This window comes from Temnothorax nylanderi, unplaced genomic scaffold (assembly GCF_030848795.1).
Source record: "Temnothorax nylanderi isolate EJ_2023f unplaced genomic scaffold, tnyl_v1.0 TNYL_tig0001_pilon, whole genome shotgun sequence".
NCBI lineage: Eukaryota > Metazoa > Arthropoda > Insecta > Hymenoptera > Formicidae > Temnothorax > Temnothorax nylanderi.
This window is the reverse complement of record NW_027249063.1, coordinates 893810-910483: the sequence shown is the minus strand read 5'-3', so window position 1 is coordinate 910483 and position 16674 is coordinate 893810. Positions and strand designations below refer to the sequence as shown.

Here is a 16674-nt window from a genome sequence, read left to right as displayed (position 1 = left end):
CTGTTTCGTTTTAATTTATCGATATTATTAGTTTGTAGTTAATTTTGCAGTTGAGCAAATCAAATTACCAAAGTCAAATTAGCAGAATATTATGAATATGATTGTTCGATACCGACAAAAAGATAATGTACATCATCGCGCACGGTATCTAAGTAACAATAACGATTAATATACCCCATACAGCTGATTACAGTATAAAATACCGCTCCCCCATCCATGAATTAACGGAAGCCAGTATCGTTTTATTTCTCGCGATAGGAACTTCCGCTAGGGCAAGTGCGGTTTTATTACTTTATCATTATTTTATCAATAGAGCCATAAATCATGTTCGATCATATTTGTTTCATTACTAAGAAACAACATAATGAGGATACGAGCAGTTGGAAATAGCGTTTTCCCCGCGATTTTCCTTAATTCATAAGCGCGTCGCTCTTCCGCCTGTGTAATTACGTTTATTCACCGTGGTAAAATAACGCGACGGGACATTATGTCGTGGCGGTCCTAACAATTACGAGTGAAATTAGTCGCCGATAATAATTGTAATTAAGTCGAATACGCGTCTCGAGATAATAAGCGGGAAGTGATTATCGCCAATAGATCAGTGGACATTATTTATGCAAATTGCATGTAGCTACCGCCGCGAATCCGCCATCGCGCTTCCCCTCGAGCTGTTTCTTCAACGAAGACGATTTCTAATTTCTTGTAGTCGTCGAAAACGGACAAGTTCGAATTCATTGGCGGATAATCGATACACGCGCTGATCGATACACCGTCGCGTCGGTCGTAATTGCCGATTATCACGCGAGAAACACAGCTGACGAAACCGGCCGCCTCCGTTCGGAGATAATGCACCTTCTTTGTTCGATCCACTGAGAAACGATCGGGAGACACGCGACCATATCTATTAGGTCATAATTTAGAGTAAACAAATTTATACGAGCCCGAGAATCGGGTATCCCGAGCGCGCGGGATTTCGCGGAAGGGAATACGGCGGCATCACGCGAGAGACTGCAGTATCGCGCACTGCAGTAAACGTCCAAGTGATTTGCGATAGAAAATCGCAATTATACTTCTGTAATAGAAACGGTTGAAAAAGACTGCACGCCGATACGCATAAATCACGTTTTAGATTAGAAACTTTCGTATTATATAACTTCCGCTCGCTTCAAAATTTGCGAATAATCCCGCTCGGTCTTGTATTTATAGATATTAGGTGACTTAACGCGTAGCCTTAAATAACATTTTGTTAAAAATGATTTGACGCAAGCGTGATTGAAGCAACGAGAACTCGATTGAACGTCTTTCAATCAATTAGAGTAGAGTAGGGTAGATAAATGTGAATGAATGCACTTGCGCAATATAAGTAGAAAATAATTGTCGAGATGAGCGTTAAAGTGTATCGGCGAGAAATAATTTTCTCATTACAGCTAATAACCATCGGAGAGTTTATAATTCACTTGAGCGAATGAACCTCGTGCGAGCGCGAAGTAGCTTCCTTCTCTCGGACCTGCGTGGGATCATTGACACAACGAATTGAATGGAAAGGAAGAAGGGAGAAAGAGAAAGAAATAGAGAGAGATAATAGGAGCGGGAGATATATGGAGAGACGATCGAGGTCGCCGATAGGCAATCGGATGCCGCTGTTGCACGCTATCCGTCACGTCTAAACGCAGCCGCCGCGACGTGCTCCTAAAAACGATGAGATAGAAGCCATCTTCTATGCAGTGACTGTCGTCGGAATCGCGAGGTCGTTCACTGATCGTCCGGCTGGCGATTCGAGGCTTTGCCGTATCTCTGAATTCTACCGCGACGAAATCGATATAGTTACATCTATCATGCTAAACTTTTCCTCCCAAATTGTTATTGCCAATTGCATCATCAACACAATTTTTTTCTCGAGAACAATAAACATTTCTTTTCAGAAAAAATTAGGTGATCGTAAAAACTGTGACTTAATTACGAAGGCAATAGAAAGTTCGACAAATTGTAAAAGATTTTAATGAACCGCTCTTTGTATTTTTTCTAGTAATTTAGAAAACTATCTTATTAAAAATATGAAAACTGTAAGTAATTTAAAAAAAATTAAATTAAATTTTTAGAAAATTTAATCTTATTTTTTTTTAATAACATTTTTCAACATTTTTTTTTCTTAACTGATGAATGTATCTGCAACTAATATACGTTTATTAAGTATCTATAAGCCGAGTGACAAATTACGTTAGACAATTAGAAAATTAAAATGAAACGTAGTTAATAATACAGCAGCACTTCGTCTACTACGTTTTAATGGTAAAAGCGCTGCCTAACGGTCGAATTAATAATTATTACCTCCAGGATAATACCACTTCCCATGACTTAAGCCGATTAATCACGTTAGCATTGGATCAGTTTAATCCCAGTTTTTAGCGGTTAACTTCCGCGATTCGACGCGCGCTAGCACGCGACTTAACATCATGATTTATAGCGCGAAAGCGCAATCAGGCGGCGGCGGCGCGCGATGATTTTATTTAGCGACTTCTCCTCCGCTATAGCACCGGCTGACAGTTATCGCGATACGCGGTAATTAGGAGCGGAGGATGAAAAACGGCGTAACAAAATCCGCCCGTCGTTTTTACGCGGCGCGCGAGGAAAGTATAACGACCGATTTTTCAGTTTTTATTCCTCAACTCGGCGTGCACCGTGTGCCCCTAATCGCTTCACTTTATATGGTACTCCGTTCTTCGCGCGCGCGTCACCAATCTATTATACTTCAGGATCAATCAGGCTCGAAAGACCGGACCGAAGAACGGAAGAACGCACTCGTCTCGCACTCGGTCTCGTTTCGCCCGCGGTGGATGTTCTTGTATTTGGGTTAATGCATGTTAACGCATCAAGTCCGAAACCACTCCCAGCGCCATAAATCTTCGTCCTCGGATTTATTGTCGCTACACTAGACACAGTGTATCATCTTACGAATAGTTCCAACGCGGAATTGTTGCCGGACCCGAGGCAAGTATTCGCGAGATACTCGTGAATGCTTCAAACTTCAATTGCTAATCAAGCAAGGTATTCAATTTTATCTGTACATGTGTGATCTTTCAAATCTTGTATAATTGGCTATTTTATTTAATTTTTTTATTAATATCTACGCATATATCTATAGCATAGAACTGCAGAGATAGAATTCTTCATTAGTTTGCCGGCTCATGTATCTATAAATTTAAAATTTTGTTTTTAATAGCAATACGAATCCTCCAATTCTCTTTCATTACTACGCGACTTTCTCATTTTGTTAAAAAAAAAATCATATAATGCATATAAATTTATATAAATGCAATATTCGTTTACAAATCACACTTATTGCATCAAGAAAGCCGTATTGTGTGCGAATGCAGTTCAATATCATCTCGTCTCATAGGATACGCGACTCGCCAGAGATTTTATGGCATCTTACCATTATGTGCAGTCGCTTAAAAAAAGCGAAGCGACCGAGTGACGACGTTCGGATTACTGCTTTACTATCGGCAATGCCATTGTTGATGAAATGAAAAGGAATATCCCGTTTCTCTTTATCAGATGCACATTCAAGCCGGATAATTTCATAGTCGCCGTTAACTCTCTCTCTCTCATGCTCGCATCAAATCTTAAAGCGATAAATACTTACGTGACGCCTAATAGAGTGCATAATATTATTTCGAAATAGAATTTAAAATTAGAGTTCTAATAGATTCCTTCCTTATTTGGTACGCGTCACGAGCTTTGGCAGATATTTCGAAATATAATATTCAGCTTTACTTCATTTTGAGCTTAACATCCTTAGATAAAGATTGGCAAATATTTAACTTGTTTATTAAGAGATGTAATCCGCGATTAAATTAAATAATTTTAATAAGCCATTTCACACATGAGAATCTATTTTTCTTTCTTATATCCATTGATCTGTTCATACCGTCATTATTCTTGACGAGTTTCGTTTAGTGCCGATATAAAAGCAAATGCATATATGAATATATGTTTAGGATTACACGTTATTATGGTGTACACGGTATATTACAGGCTCCGGAGTCTGTCACGTCATGCGTCTGAGAATTCTAAGAGTTTAATGCTCTTCGCAAGTTCGTCTTCGACGCGGCTGCGGCAGTGCGAACCTATTCGCCGGCAACGAAACCGCCTCTATTAGCATAAGGCGATAGGTGTCGCGGACCGACGACTCGATTGACTCGTAAGCAAAGGTTGATTGGATCCTCTCGCTTTACGATGCGCCGTTTGCAATTTAAACGTTTCCATTCGCGACGTCTCGGGGTCTGGCGCAGTACGTTTCCGCGTGTCTACGACCTCTCGACATTTTCCCGCGGTTTCTTTGTTGTGAAAATGTACGAAGGGTAGAAACAACAATTTACTAGAAAGACCCTAACGGGTGTTTCGACCATCCGAGAATAACAAATGAATATTTAAAGAATTAGAGTTAAGCTGATAGAGCAGAATTATATTGGAGTTTTATCTTCTAAAAGATGGAAGTAAAATAAACCACAAGATAAAGTAAAATAAAACTAAAGCATAAAGCTTAGTTTATTTATACTCTTAATATATTGTAAGATTTTAATCTCCAATACAAATAATTTTATAATTGTATCTTCAGCTAAAAAATATAAAACAAAAAATTGCAGAAAATCAGAATTAATTTTTCGTATGTTCGTACATGCGAACACCATGATTTCTCCCAGAATGCCGCTCGCACTTTCTGTTCATTAGTAATGCGCAATAATTAATAGCTTTGCACTTTATGCATTTAACAAGCGATATTTAAAACTAGAATTCTTTCCGGTTAAAATTTTATTTTTCGAGATGCGAAATAAGCGAAATAAGCCAAACTGATCGTAAAAATTGCTCAATTATAAATGTGCGTTCTAATTAAAATAACGCATATTTGTTTAGATCGTAAACGGGATATAGTCTCTGTATGAGTCGCGCGCATAATTCGCTAAACGGTTACTCGGAGGATCACGAGCAATAATGTCCTTGTCAGATCCGGTAAGTCGGACACCGTGGCTCCTTGGGTGGTCTTAATCTTCAGTCTCTCCGTTTCCTTGGAGTCTCTCTGCAACTTCCTCCGTACAAACTCCGTGACTCTACTACTATAGAAATCTATCGTACCCATGTATTAGAAACTGTTTAGGATTCTTATATGGAGTTTAGCGTTATCGTAGTGTGATTGGCATGAATCCTAATGTGAAACGTGCGACACGTCATGAATAAATATCACAGCTTGGAATAATCATTGCAAATAACGCTTTTTTTTTTCAAATTAACGTAAGACGAACGAATAAAAATTTCAAAATAGATTTTTTGAATATTTTAACCGTATTTTGATATATTTTGCTGCATTCCATTTTGATATTTTTAAGGAATATCTTTGCAAGAATACTGTTCATCGCTAAGTAACTAAAAAATATGCAGCAAAAGCGTAGCAATCGAACAAATTCCCGATAATGTCTGCAATCTCCTTGAACCTGACCGATTTATCCTACGACAATTTTTACCGAGCATTATCCGGCATGTTCTCTATTTGGAGGTATCGACAATGAAATCTGGCGCAACCGGCTGTTAGCGGAAGCAGTTAACATCGCAAATGGAAACTGGAAACGATCTATGCGGCGGTCAACTTTCAAGCTCGAGAATCTCTCGGCTCGTCGATTCTCTAACTCTAAGAAAAGTTTACTGAATGTCATTAGACTTCCTTTGCGAATACGGAGCTAATACGTGCTAATTACAGCGTAGATCTACGTGAAATTTTCCGATAATCCACTTAACGTGTCGCGTGGGATTAGATTTTACAGCCTGCGTACTTCATCCTCCATTTTTTCGTCTCTTTATATCTATTGTATTATGATTTTTGCACGACTCTCTCACTCCTTTCATTCACTTAATAATCACTCAGATCATAATGATTCACATTTTCATCAATTTAAAAAAATTCAAAAATATCCTAATTTTACTGCAAGTCTTCTCCGTTCGTGAAAAAGATCCGGCTCCATAACCTTTTCTTTTTCAGTCAAAATATAAATAATTTCACCATTATTAATTAATTCATGATTGATTCGTGTTATACATATATTTGCACAAGGCCATTTAAAGTATACCTACATGCATGCAATATGCGGATAGCAAATATAATAATAATAATAATCACAAAAATTACGTGCCATTTTATCTGTAAAATATAATCCCACACTATTGGCTAGCATTTCGTCCTGCTCGTAACCTTTGTAAACTCTTCTTACACGCGCGCTTTACAGCTGATGCCACTTCAATCAGGTACGAGATTTTTTTTCCATGCAAAAAAAAGACCCTGTGCAGGAGGCCGCGCATTAATAAGAGGAAGTGTCTAATGGACTTCCGCTGTGTTGTTCTTTATTTTCTATAGCGTCCGCGGCGTTTGTTTGTAAATAACGTCATGGCGTAATGGGCCGTGTAATGCGGCGGCATTTATTCGGCTCGTTGAAGATCGCTTTGTTCACGGTCGGATCAAAAGATCCACCGGCGGCCGTGCTACCAGATTTTACGATGTCGTGATGGCAATTTGATCGCTATCTGCATTATGATTAATAGCGACAACTTCCCTTTCCACCTAATGATCCGAGGTGCGCCTCGACAATTGACAATACGAAAATTTTTGTGAAAGCGAAACGGGACAATAACCAATACATAAATTGAAAACCCATCGTAAGAAAGAGCTCTAAAAAGATATTCTTACACATTTATTTCACATCATAAATAAATCTATAAATTTATTTATTGTCTAATATTAACCGTGCATTAGCCATAGCACCTACATTCTTTCATGTAGAAATAATTTGAAAATAATAGAAAAAATATTGTTATTAAATTCAATAATAATAATCTCTTTTTTACGTCAAGTTTCTAATCAAAACAATTACAGGGAGACGTATTTATTAATTTAAAAGAGAATTTACTGCACCAGACTTTTCGATTGGCAACAGCCATTCCGAAGAAGCTTTACGATCAGCGATAACCTAATCAAAAATATCACATTAACGTTTCAGAAGGAGACGTTTACGGCGAATAAAAGACGGGGGAGAAGCTCATCTAACTCAATCGTCGTCGACAGGCGTAATAAGGCTCCGAATTAATCCAATTGTCCTGCCCATAATTGAATTGCGTAAGAAGCGAGAGAAATCGATAACCACCCTCGATAGGCGAATATACGGTCTCGGAGGGGCAAACAGTTGGCAATCTTTCTGTTAGCTCGTGCAAACAAGCACCCCGCGAACTTACTCTCGGACGCGATGAGTGTAATCGCGGAATACGGTTGGCCGAACGGACGATGTGTGTGTGTGTGTGTGTGTGTGTGTGTGTGTGTGTGTGTGTGTGTGTGTGTGTGTGTGATTCCTCGTTTTCTCGTCCCATACTCGACGCGCCGCGCCGCCGCGAGAGGTGAACAGCCTCCATTGTAGAAGCCGCTTGATTCCCGCTTAAGTAGATATGATTGAGGGCCGCCGTGGGGACGATCAATGAGCTACTAAGTATAGCCGGCCCATGAGTCCGGCAAACGTTCAATCAACCCGCGCGCAACACGGGATACACGGCTCGCCCGCCGATGTACCATACACGAAACGAAACGCTTCAATTGAATCGCGAAACCCCCGGATACGCACGGTGGCGATGCAGCAGCTCGCGGCGATACGTCACGCTTCGCTAACTGTTCGGGCTCTATGCCCGTAAGCAATCGTGTCACGAAAAATCACACCGCTCGCAATTGATCGCAAATCGTAAAGTGAGCAAGAGACACGTATATGTAGAAATCCGACCAATATGAAACACGCGCTGCGGCTCAATTTGCATATAGCTCGCAATTATCACACACAAATATTATAATAAATATCTCTAAAGAGAAATATGATTGTGGATACATACATAACTTTATTGCAATGTTACTAATTCATATCTCCGATAATCTGCGTTTAATACAAAATATTGTAAATTGGAAATAAATATGTAAGATTAAAAGACCATGTATATTCTTTATGGGATTTCGTTCCATAAGAGGGAAATAGTTTTTTATCTAAGCGCTCGTGGCGCGGTCGGTGAATTAATAAGGCGATTACGGAAGAAAAGCTTTTAAACCTCGGCGACATTAGCGCGGCTCCGACATTCTTCGCGGGGAAAAAGAAGCGTGGGAATGGTTGGCCATTCGACAAGTACGTCTCGATAGCGAGTCCTGTAAAATTTACTGGCTTTCACATGCCTCCGACGACACCGAGCAATAAAATTCCGCGGTGTGGCGCGAGAAACAATAAAGTGGGCGAATTAAATTGCGTCCTAGGTAGTTTCTCTTCACCTGCGCGGTATAATAATCCACCGCGAAAAACGGTGCTGCATCGGTATCAGCTGATCGTTAGCGCGTATTTATATTTCGTGCTATTTCTCGCTTTCGCGCGAGAACCTTTGACTTTCAGCCGCGCCGAGAACGTCGCGTCGTTCAGCAGCTATAATTACCGTTAGAGTAAGTGCACGTTCTAACGAAAACTCATTTTAGCTTTTCCATCAAAATATTCCAAGTTCGAATCGTGGGCACACAACGATAAATGATAAAGATGTTACTATAATATTTTTATTTTGTTAAACAAATATTAATACTTTGTTAAACATAAACAGAGAAATGTCATCTTCGATTTATTATTTTTTACTTATTAATTTTGCATTATTTTAATAATTTTCGCCGAAGTAATCACGTCAAGTTTCCAAAATATTAGAATAAGTCTTATCACTTTTTTATGTTTTGAGTTTGAGAGAAAAAAGTGCAATAAAAAATAATTTTTTTGTTCCTTGATACCTGAAGTTTAGAGAATGCTTAGTACCTGTATATTATTCAGAAATATTGAATATGTATGACGAGATACTTTAATTGTTACTACATTATTTCGGAAATACAAAAATAAATTAAGCACTACAGTGAGAGAAAACCGGGCATTCTAGTCTTAAGATTGGAAGCTGCGAAAAGCCACCGCGGTTCTTCCTTTTCGTTCTTTCTACCACTACGAAGTATGCGTTGCGGTTATTGCCGCTGTTAAAGTCCAGGTCCAGGTTGATGATTTTCTCGGCGCGGCAACACCAGTGTACGCCGCCGCATTCTTCCTGCGTGTGTCTTGTCGACCGTCTGAGAATTAACCGCCGCGATACGCGGCGATACGAGATCGGTTCTTGCGGGAGCCAGGATCTCGCGGCGCGACGCGTTCAAAGAATTTCCGCGAGTCATGAATTTTTCTGTCTGGAATGTGATTCAGAGCCAGTTGTGGATACTTAATTGAGCATCAAGATATCCGCGAGTGAAAACAGCTTCCAAAGAATCGGTACATGTCAAATTGGGATGGAAAACACGTCGATTCAAAGTCGTCGAAGTTATAAGAATGTGAAAATATGAGTTTTCCAGTAATCTCACGTAACATTAATCCGGTACTGTAAGAATCTTTATAAATAAAATTCAATAAAAAGAAATTGTTATACATCACTACATCAGTACAGAAACTCTGCTGAAGTATTATTTTTAACATACAATTTGTAAGTTGTTATACTGATATTAATCGAAATGCCAAGCATATTTAAGAACATAAACAATTTTCTTATCTATCCATTAGGATTGTAACTTCAATCAATGAAATAAATATCTTAATAGTACAAATAATCATAATGTTTAATGTTTCACGATACATATAGAACTAACTCCACCTTCATAATCCATTTATTTTTTGTCGTGTAATGGCATTCTATTCTCACGCGATAAGATTGATTTTCTCAGAAAATCTAAGGGGTAGCGAATATATTCCTTCCTACCTCACGTGCCTGCCGGCCTTCGCGCGCCGAGACCAAAGGAAGCGAAATCGAATGCATTCCAAGCTGCCATAAGTCATTCCCGACAATATCCTCCTCTACTCGCAGCACCCTCGCGCGTGGGCAGTGGCGTTTATGTCGCACGATGGGCGGATTATGTTCCACGGCATGCCGACAAACCCGCGCGTAAAGAAAAAACGAATGGATCGCGCCGACGAGATCGCCGAGCCGCGCCGTCAATGAGATATCCACGTGCTAATGAAACACGACAACCGGCGCAAAGGCATGTCCGATCGTATGGCGTGGTGTGCCACGAGCACAGCCACGCCAGCTATGCAGGTTACGGAACGATGACAGCAGAACGGACGTTACGGGAAAAAAGGACGACCGGTTCTTCGCACTTGACTGCCAAATACGCCAAAATAGGAGATAGGAAAATACAGATAGGATTATCGATATGAATGACTATTTTGACGGTGACTCGTCAGTTATTTTTATTTACGCACTTCGGGAAATCTTTATTATTATTTGGCGGAGTATATTTTCTCTTCCTTCCTTCCTTATTATCAGACTCGACAATCGAATGCTGAGAAATTACATCAGATAGACGGAATTATTTAGACTATATGTTTCGTATTGAAACTTGAACAAGCTGAAAATTCTCTTCTCTTTTTCTTCTAGGATTTAACGTAACATTCTTTCAGTGTCAATTTCCAATTTTAGACAAATTTAAACAGTCGCAAAAAATCGATTGTTCCGAAAATACTTGCCGATAATTATTCATAAATGCATTTGGACACTTCACGGCTTTCTTTATTCGATTTTTTCGTTTGCCGTTAACACTGCAGAAAGTCGCCGGTTCACTGCCGTATCTCATTAGCACGAATACTCATTGACGAGTTCGTTACTCCGTTCATTCACTGTCGGGGCAGGTCGCTCGCCTCTCGCATTGCAAATACAAACACTGCCGACACACCGCCAATCGCAAGGAAAGTCAAGAAACATGTACGAGCACGTATACCAGGACTGCTGCAACGGACGCGCGCAAATCGGTCGTACTAATTCGCAACGGTCCGCGGTGTTTTGCGGTACACCTATCCTGGACTTAGAGAGACGCGTACTAAAAGATGATTGTTATAATTACACTCGTACAGCCCGCGTGTTTTGCGTGAACTATTCCTGCGGCAACGAATGCATGATCGAGGTTAATGCGGCGTAATATGATATCCTCATTTTTTGCCCCGGAATGAAGAAATCTTAATCATTCCAAGTATCGGAATGTTTCAACTGAACGCTATCTTCAGTCGGTCTTATAATAATTAATACAGGAGAAATCATTTTCGTTATAATAACGCGATGTTTTATAGAGCCACTTTTTTATAAAGCGTCGACTTTCTTTTTATCTTTTAAGTAACCGTAATACTGTAAAAACATATTTACATTTAAATCAGTCTAATAAATCTGTATTAAATTTGTTATTTTCAAGGCATTAACTGTTCAAAGAAAAATTAAAATTTTTTTGTATTGCTTTTATCACTCAACAAATTAAAATTGATTTTCATACTTATATAGTTTTCCATATCTTAAATTATTATACTGAATTCTCCTATTTATAATATTTACACTCTTTAAACAGATTATTACGCTAAATTATACTTAAATCATAGTTCTTCAAACATATCTATATGGACTAGGACTAGGGCAACAGTTCTGTTGCGATTTCAAACTACATATTTTCATACGACAAATGAAGAAACGGACAGGTCCACGATTGTGGACGCCAACAGCGAAAGAGCTTAAAAAGGAGATTTTGGCCCGTGGGGTGACACAAATTATGTGGTGCGTAAAAAGTCGCGCAACGAAACGGCGAATGCTGCAAGCTCATTTTTACGTCGACGCCGCGGACGTGGCGTCGTTTCGGATAAAGAGTCTTGACTTTGCAAACCTGTCGGCGGCGGTTACCAAAGAGGCGGTCCGAGACGAGCGTGGGAGGACGCGAAAGGAGATCGGCGGCCGAACAGCCGCGAGACTTTAAAGTACGGTACGGTACGGTACGGCCCGGTCCGACCTGGTCTGGTCGGGCCCGTATCCGCGAGTGATTCGTTTGGCCAGTCCCCATGACGAAAGATCGAGTGACAAGCGAATGCGCCGACAATTTGCATACTCGTCCGTTACAATTACGCTTGCGTCGCCGGCGTCAAGTCATCGCTCGTTAACGATGCCCTCGGGGAGACGGATTAAACCGGGATTGTGACACGTGACACGAAAGTTTGCAGCACCGAGAACTGTGTAACGAAAATATTCACGGTCCGACTCGAGCGAAATTGTTCGGCGTAGCTTCAGAGTAAAAGAGCAAATATTTGAAAATTGAAAAAAATTGTTAGAAATATAAAAATCAAGAATAAAATTAAATGTAGATTCATGGCAAATGTAATTTAAATAAAGCTAAGCGATATAAGCAATTAATCGCGTAAAAACTTAAATCAATATATCTTTTTTTAGAAACTAATGTAGACACCTGAATGTATCGATTAAATTACTAAGTTTATCAAACGATAACTTATATTCCTTTCAAAATAAGCTTTTTAAACGGAGTCAATATTCTTCCTTGGAATTTAAGTCCGTGCGATGCAATGAGTACGAATTATTGCAGAATAAGTTGCGAATTAACGTGGAAGCCTCTGTTAAATACATATCACGGATTTTCAGTACTTTGTTTAGCGGGAAATATTTCCGTCGTCTTCGGGGGCTCGCGTATTCGCACGAGCACGTGTACGTGCACATCGGAATAACATCACGAGTACAGCGATTCTATTCATACGCACTGCAGTCCCTCCCAATGAAACTCTTTCACGCGAGCATGGACAAAGTACCGATTCGATGCACGAGTAGCGTTTGGATTTTTCAACAACCTATATGTGACATGAAGTAGCCACTTTACAAGGTATGCCGCCTACGCTGCACTTCAGCCACAATTTCAAGTTCGATGCGCTGCGTGAATTTAGTCGCCGGTAAATCATGCGTGCCTGCATAAAGGCGCTCGTCGAGTGCGAGCAGCCGGCTTGTCGGCTCGGCAGAAGTCATTCTGCCGAGTTTTTAGATCGCATACCTTCGATAGGCGGTCATTCCGAAAGCGAAATTCAATGTCGCAATTTCTACGCTTGTAAACAAGACTATTCTTCGTCGAGTCGTTAATAAATCTAACACTTTTTTAAATGGTATAAATATAGTAATTTGACTTTTTGACCAAAGATTATTAGCAAGAAATACTTTCGAGTCATTGTTAAAAGGTAGACAAAACATCGTTTAAATCGTTCCATAAAAATAACCGAAAAAAGACTTTTGCTTCATGCGCATGCAAATAAAAAAAATTTCTTCCTGTTATATGTAAAATTGTATAAAGGTCAAAATTACTTACCGAATCCCATCCGTACTTCTTCCTCATCATCACTGTCAATATGCTTGATTCCCGCCACTTCGAAACTTTTCGTTTGTTCCTTTCGCGAAACGGAGGAAGAACAGTCGCAGTTATCCTCGCCGGCGCCGCAGCCGCAGTCGTCGCCGGCGCATCTGCATCCCAATAACGGATCGTCCGTGTCTATATTCCTGCACGCCGGACAGGGAAACGTCATATCGTCGAGCGAGACCCTCTCGATCTTTCTCTCGACGGTGACGAGCAGACTACCTATATATGCCGGCAGATCCTCGTCGCTAATGTCGTCCGGACCGTTCGCGTTCCGCAATCTGTCCTCGAGATCCTTCGACGAATCATCGGCGACGTTATCTCGCCGCAGAACGCTTTCCTCGAATTGCAGAGGACTCTTCAGATCCTCCGGCGCGATCGTCCTGCTACGCATTTCGCACCTACTGCTCTCCTTCCATTTCTCCATTGTCGTGGGGGAGACCACCTTGGCGCACCTCTTTACTTTGGCGCGGCTCTCGTCGCCGCCGATGAGACTAGAGGAATTCTTGGAGCGCGCTCTACGACTCGAGCCTCGATCGAGTTCACCGTCAAGGTCTTTCTCCCAAGCGTCGACGCTGGACGCGGACCTGGACTTCATCACTGTGGCGGTGTGACCGGGCTCGCCGATCGCGCGACTCTCGCGGCAGAACTGGTGCTCCAGCCTGTCGATCGATCTGGCCTCCTCCCGACGATGCTCGGCGCTGCTGGTTCTGTTTATTTCGCGTGTCCGAGGACGCGCGTCCTCGCGCGATCTCCGTCGCGGACGACTGGTGGTTTTCATCACGCTCGAAGGTTGCGCTCCGCTGAGATTTGCGCCCGCCGTATTCGACGAGCTCGGCTGACCCTTGTTTGTCAGGTCCCGCCAGTCCATAAACTCGTCTTCACGGTCCCAACCCAAGATCCCCGGGGCCCTCATCGACGTAGTTCGCCAGACTACTGCTATCTGCGAACAGCAACAATTTTGATCGTAACTCTCTTTCTCTCTCTCTTATCTATTCCGCTTGTTTTACATCTGTTATACTAAGAATATTATGCCAAGGGATTTCGATTTTAAAGTTGTTTAATTTAAAGTCAATTTTTCTGTTAAAAAAGGTAAAGTAACAATAATGATACCTGTTGCTAACTGAACTCCAAAAAGAAATGCCAATAAAGTAAAAGAATTTTTAACTTAATTTGAATTGAATTTTACTTAAGTAATATCTCAATCTAAACTTTTATATTACGGAGGTATTAATTACAAATATTATAAAATAATAAAATTACAAAATTGTGAAAAGAAGATTCGATTACAACAACGTTTATCATAGGAAAGTTTATCACATATTAAAATATGCGTATTTCTTATCAAGCATCTATGAAAGCACATTGAATAAAGGAATTCAGCCGGTTCTGCGTAACTCACAGTAAATCAGCTAACTCGACACACTTCTAGGAATACAGGAAAGCGTTATAAGCGTGACAATGCCGCGTCGGCATTCTCAGATATACGTCCTTTATTACCCGGAGGAGCTTAAACGCGCATCTAATAATGCGCGTCCCATTACGCGTCTGCATCCGATGACTGTTAATATTTATGCCGAGGATCTTTCGTGCGATCACACAAGAAGAACGCTGGGAATTCTGGCCGAGTCTTTTCGACGGTCGTTAAGACGAAGGTGTCATTCTGCGCGGCGGTACAGGGTACAAGGAGGACATCACCGACGGAGGAGAGGAGAAGAGAGAGAGAGAAAGAGAGGAAAAAATGAAAAGGGGATATGACTCACCTCAACGCTATTTTGCTCGACGGCTTCACCGGCGGTCGTAGCGCCGCTGACCGACGAGGTGGTTGCAGTTGCAGTTGCAGCAGCCGCGCTGCGTACGCAAAGGTAACATTCCCCGAGACGCAGCGCGGACGTCTCGAGCTCACCCAGCTGCAGGATCAGGCCGCTGCCGCCTAATGTTAGAGGCCAGCCCTCCGGCACCACCGCCTCGTTTCCCTGCAATCAAACAAATGGATCATGTCGCATCTCATCATCACTTACGTGAAGGAATTTGCGCTAAACATCGTAATTTTCACCATGTACCAATGGAGTACCAACTAAGTTTTCTTCCGCACACATCGTTTTCCGAATGTTCCGCAGAACAGAAATTGTTCTTAAATGAGGAAATTATTCTTAAAGAAAAGACAGAAATTAGAATTTCTGTAGACAGATCGCGCATGAAAGCGGCAGGAATTAAGATGTAAGAGAGCGGTACGTTAATCGCGCTGATTGCAGAATAATGTGGATACACCCAGAATTAAGACGACGTGCAGTCAGTCAGTAACTGTATAGTCAGTAGTAGTCCTTTCTCCGCTGAAAAGCGTACGCTGATGAGTAGGAATGCTAGTGGAATTTAATCGGAGTCAAAACGCTTCGTGCGCACAGCGAAAAGAGAGTGCGGAGTATTCTGCGCGGAATGTGTTAATGTCGGAGATTGCATCTTGAAGTATTTTTACATGCCACAGAATATTACATCGGCATTAGCAAGTTTAATATTAATTGCGTTAATAACAGTTAAGTAATGCGGTAGTTTTGCATAATTCCTAGTAAAAAGAAATAATTGTGTAACGCAGTTATGTTCACAAATAAAAAATCGATTAATAAACGATTGTTTCGGACTTTAACAATATAAGGAATTGAAAAATAAATAACGGTATCGATATACAATGCAAACTGTCGGCAATTTCGAAAGCACTATCGCGATGTTCATTTCTAGACTACCTCGGCACACCGTCGCGTTTAATTTAATATCGGGCCTTACGGCTCATATCTCCTCATCTTTGAAGGAGAAGAGATCGCCGAAGGTGCGAGACTCTCTTGAGTGCACCTTGCAATATAACGCCTACATACACACGTCGACCTCGCGACTACGTCGTGTAAGCAATTAGACGGTAGGATAGCGCAAATAAAGGGCGGCAATTGAATGCACACAACGTGCTTCGTGTCCGTAATTAAAAGCAAATGGAACGCACCCGTTCGATCGTCCACGATTTTCATTATCGAGACTGAGAGGCGTGCGCGTGAACTGCATTCCGCGGGGAAATGAAATTTTACCAATTGGAGTCGATCGGGAGACCATTCATTGATTCGATGCAAAACTAATTAATTCACGACAAAAAGATATACTAGCGTTGATCCCCATAAAAATTTAGACATTTTTATTGAATTTTTATTGAATATTCCCTGCTTCATTTTTTCAAGTAAAGATTCATATTGAATTATTAATATGTACATGTATTATTACATGTAAATGTTTTATATATATATATCTTTTACTTTTTTACATTTAATCATTTATTGACACCCACAAAAATATTTCTAGTTCTATATATAGCACGATGAAAAATTCTCTCATGTTATAAA

General features: G+C 40.8%; 1 protein-coding gene across 2 annotated transcripts in view; it reads right to left on the bottom strand.

The window, feature by feature from the left end:
- Positions 1–16674, bottom strand: part of LOC139771392 (uncharacterized) — a 282189-nt gene that overhangs the window by 121080 nt on the left and 144435 nt on the right. For both annotated transcript variants that reach the window (XM_071704165.1, XM_071704252.1), the window contains exons 4-5: positions 15055–15267; positions 13247–14234 (exon numbers count right to left, since the gene is read on the bottom strand). In XM_071704165.1, the coding sequence (XP_071560266.1) occupies positions 13247–14234; positions 15055–15267 (1201 nt within the window). The remainder of the gene's footprint in view (positions 1–13246; positions 14235–15054; positions 15268–16674) is intronic.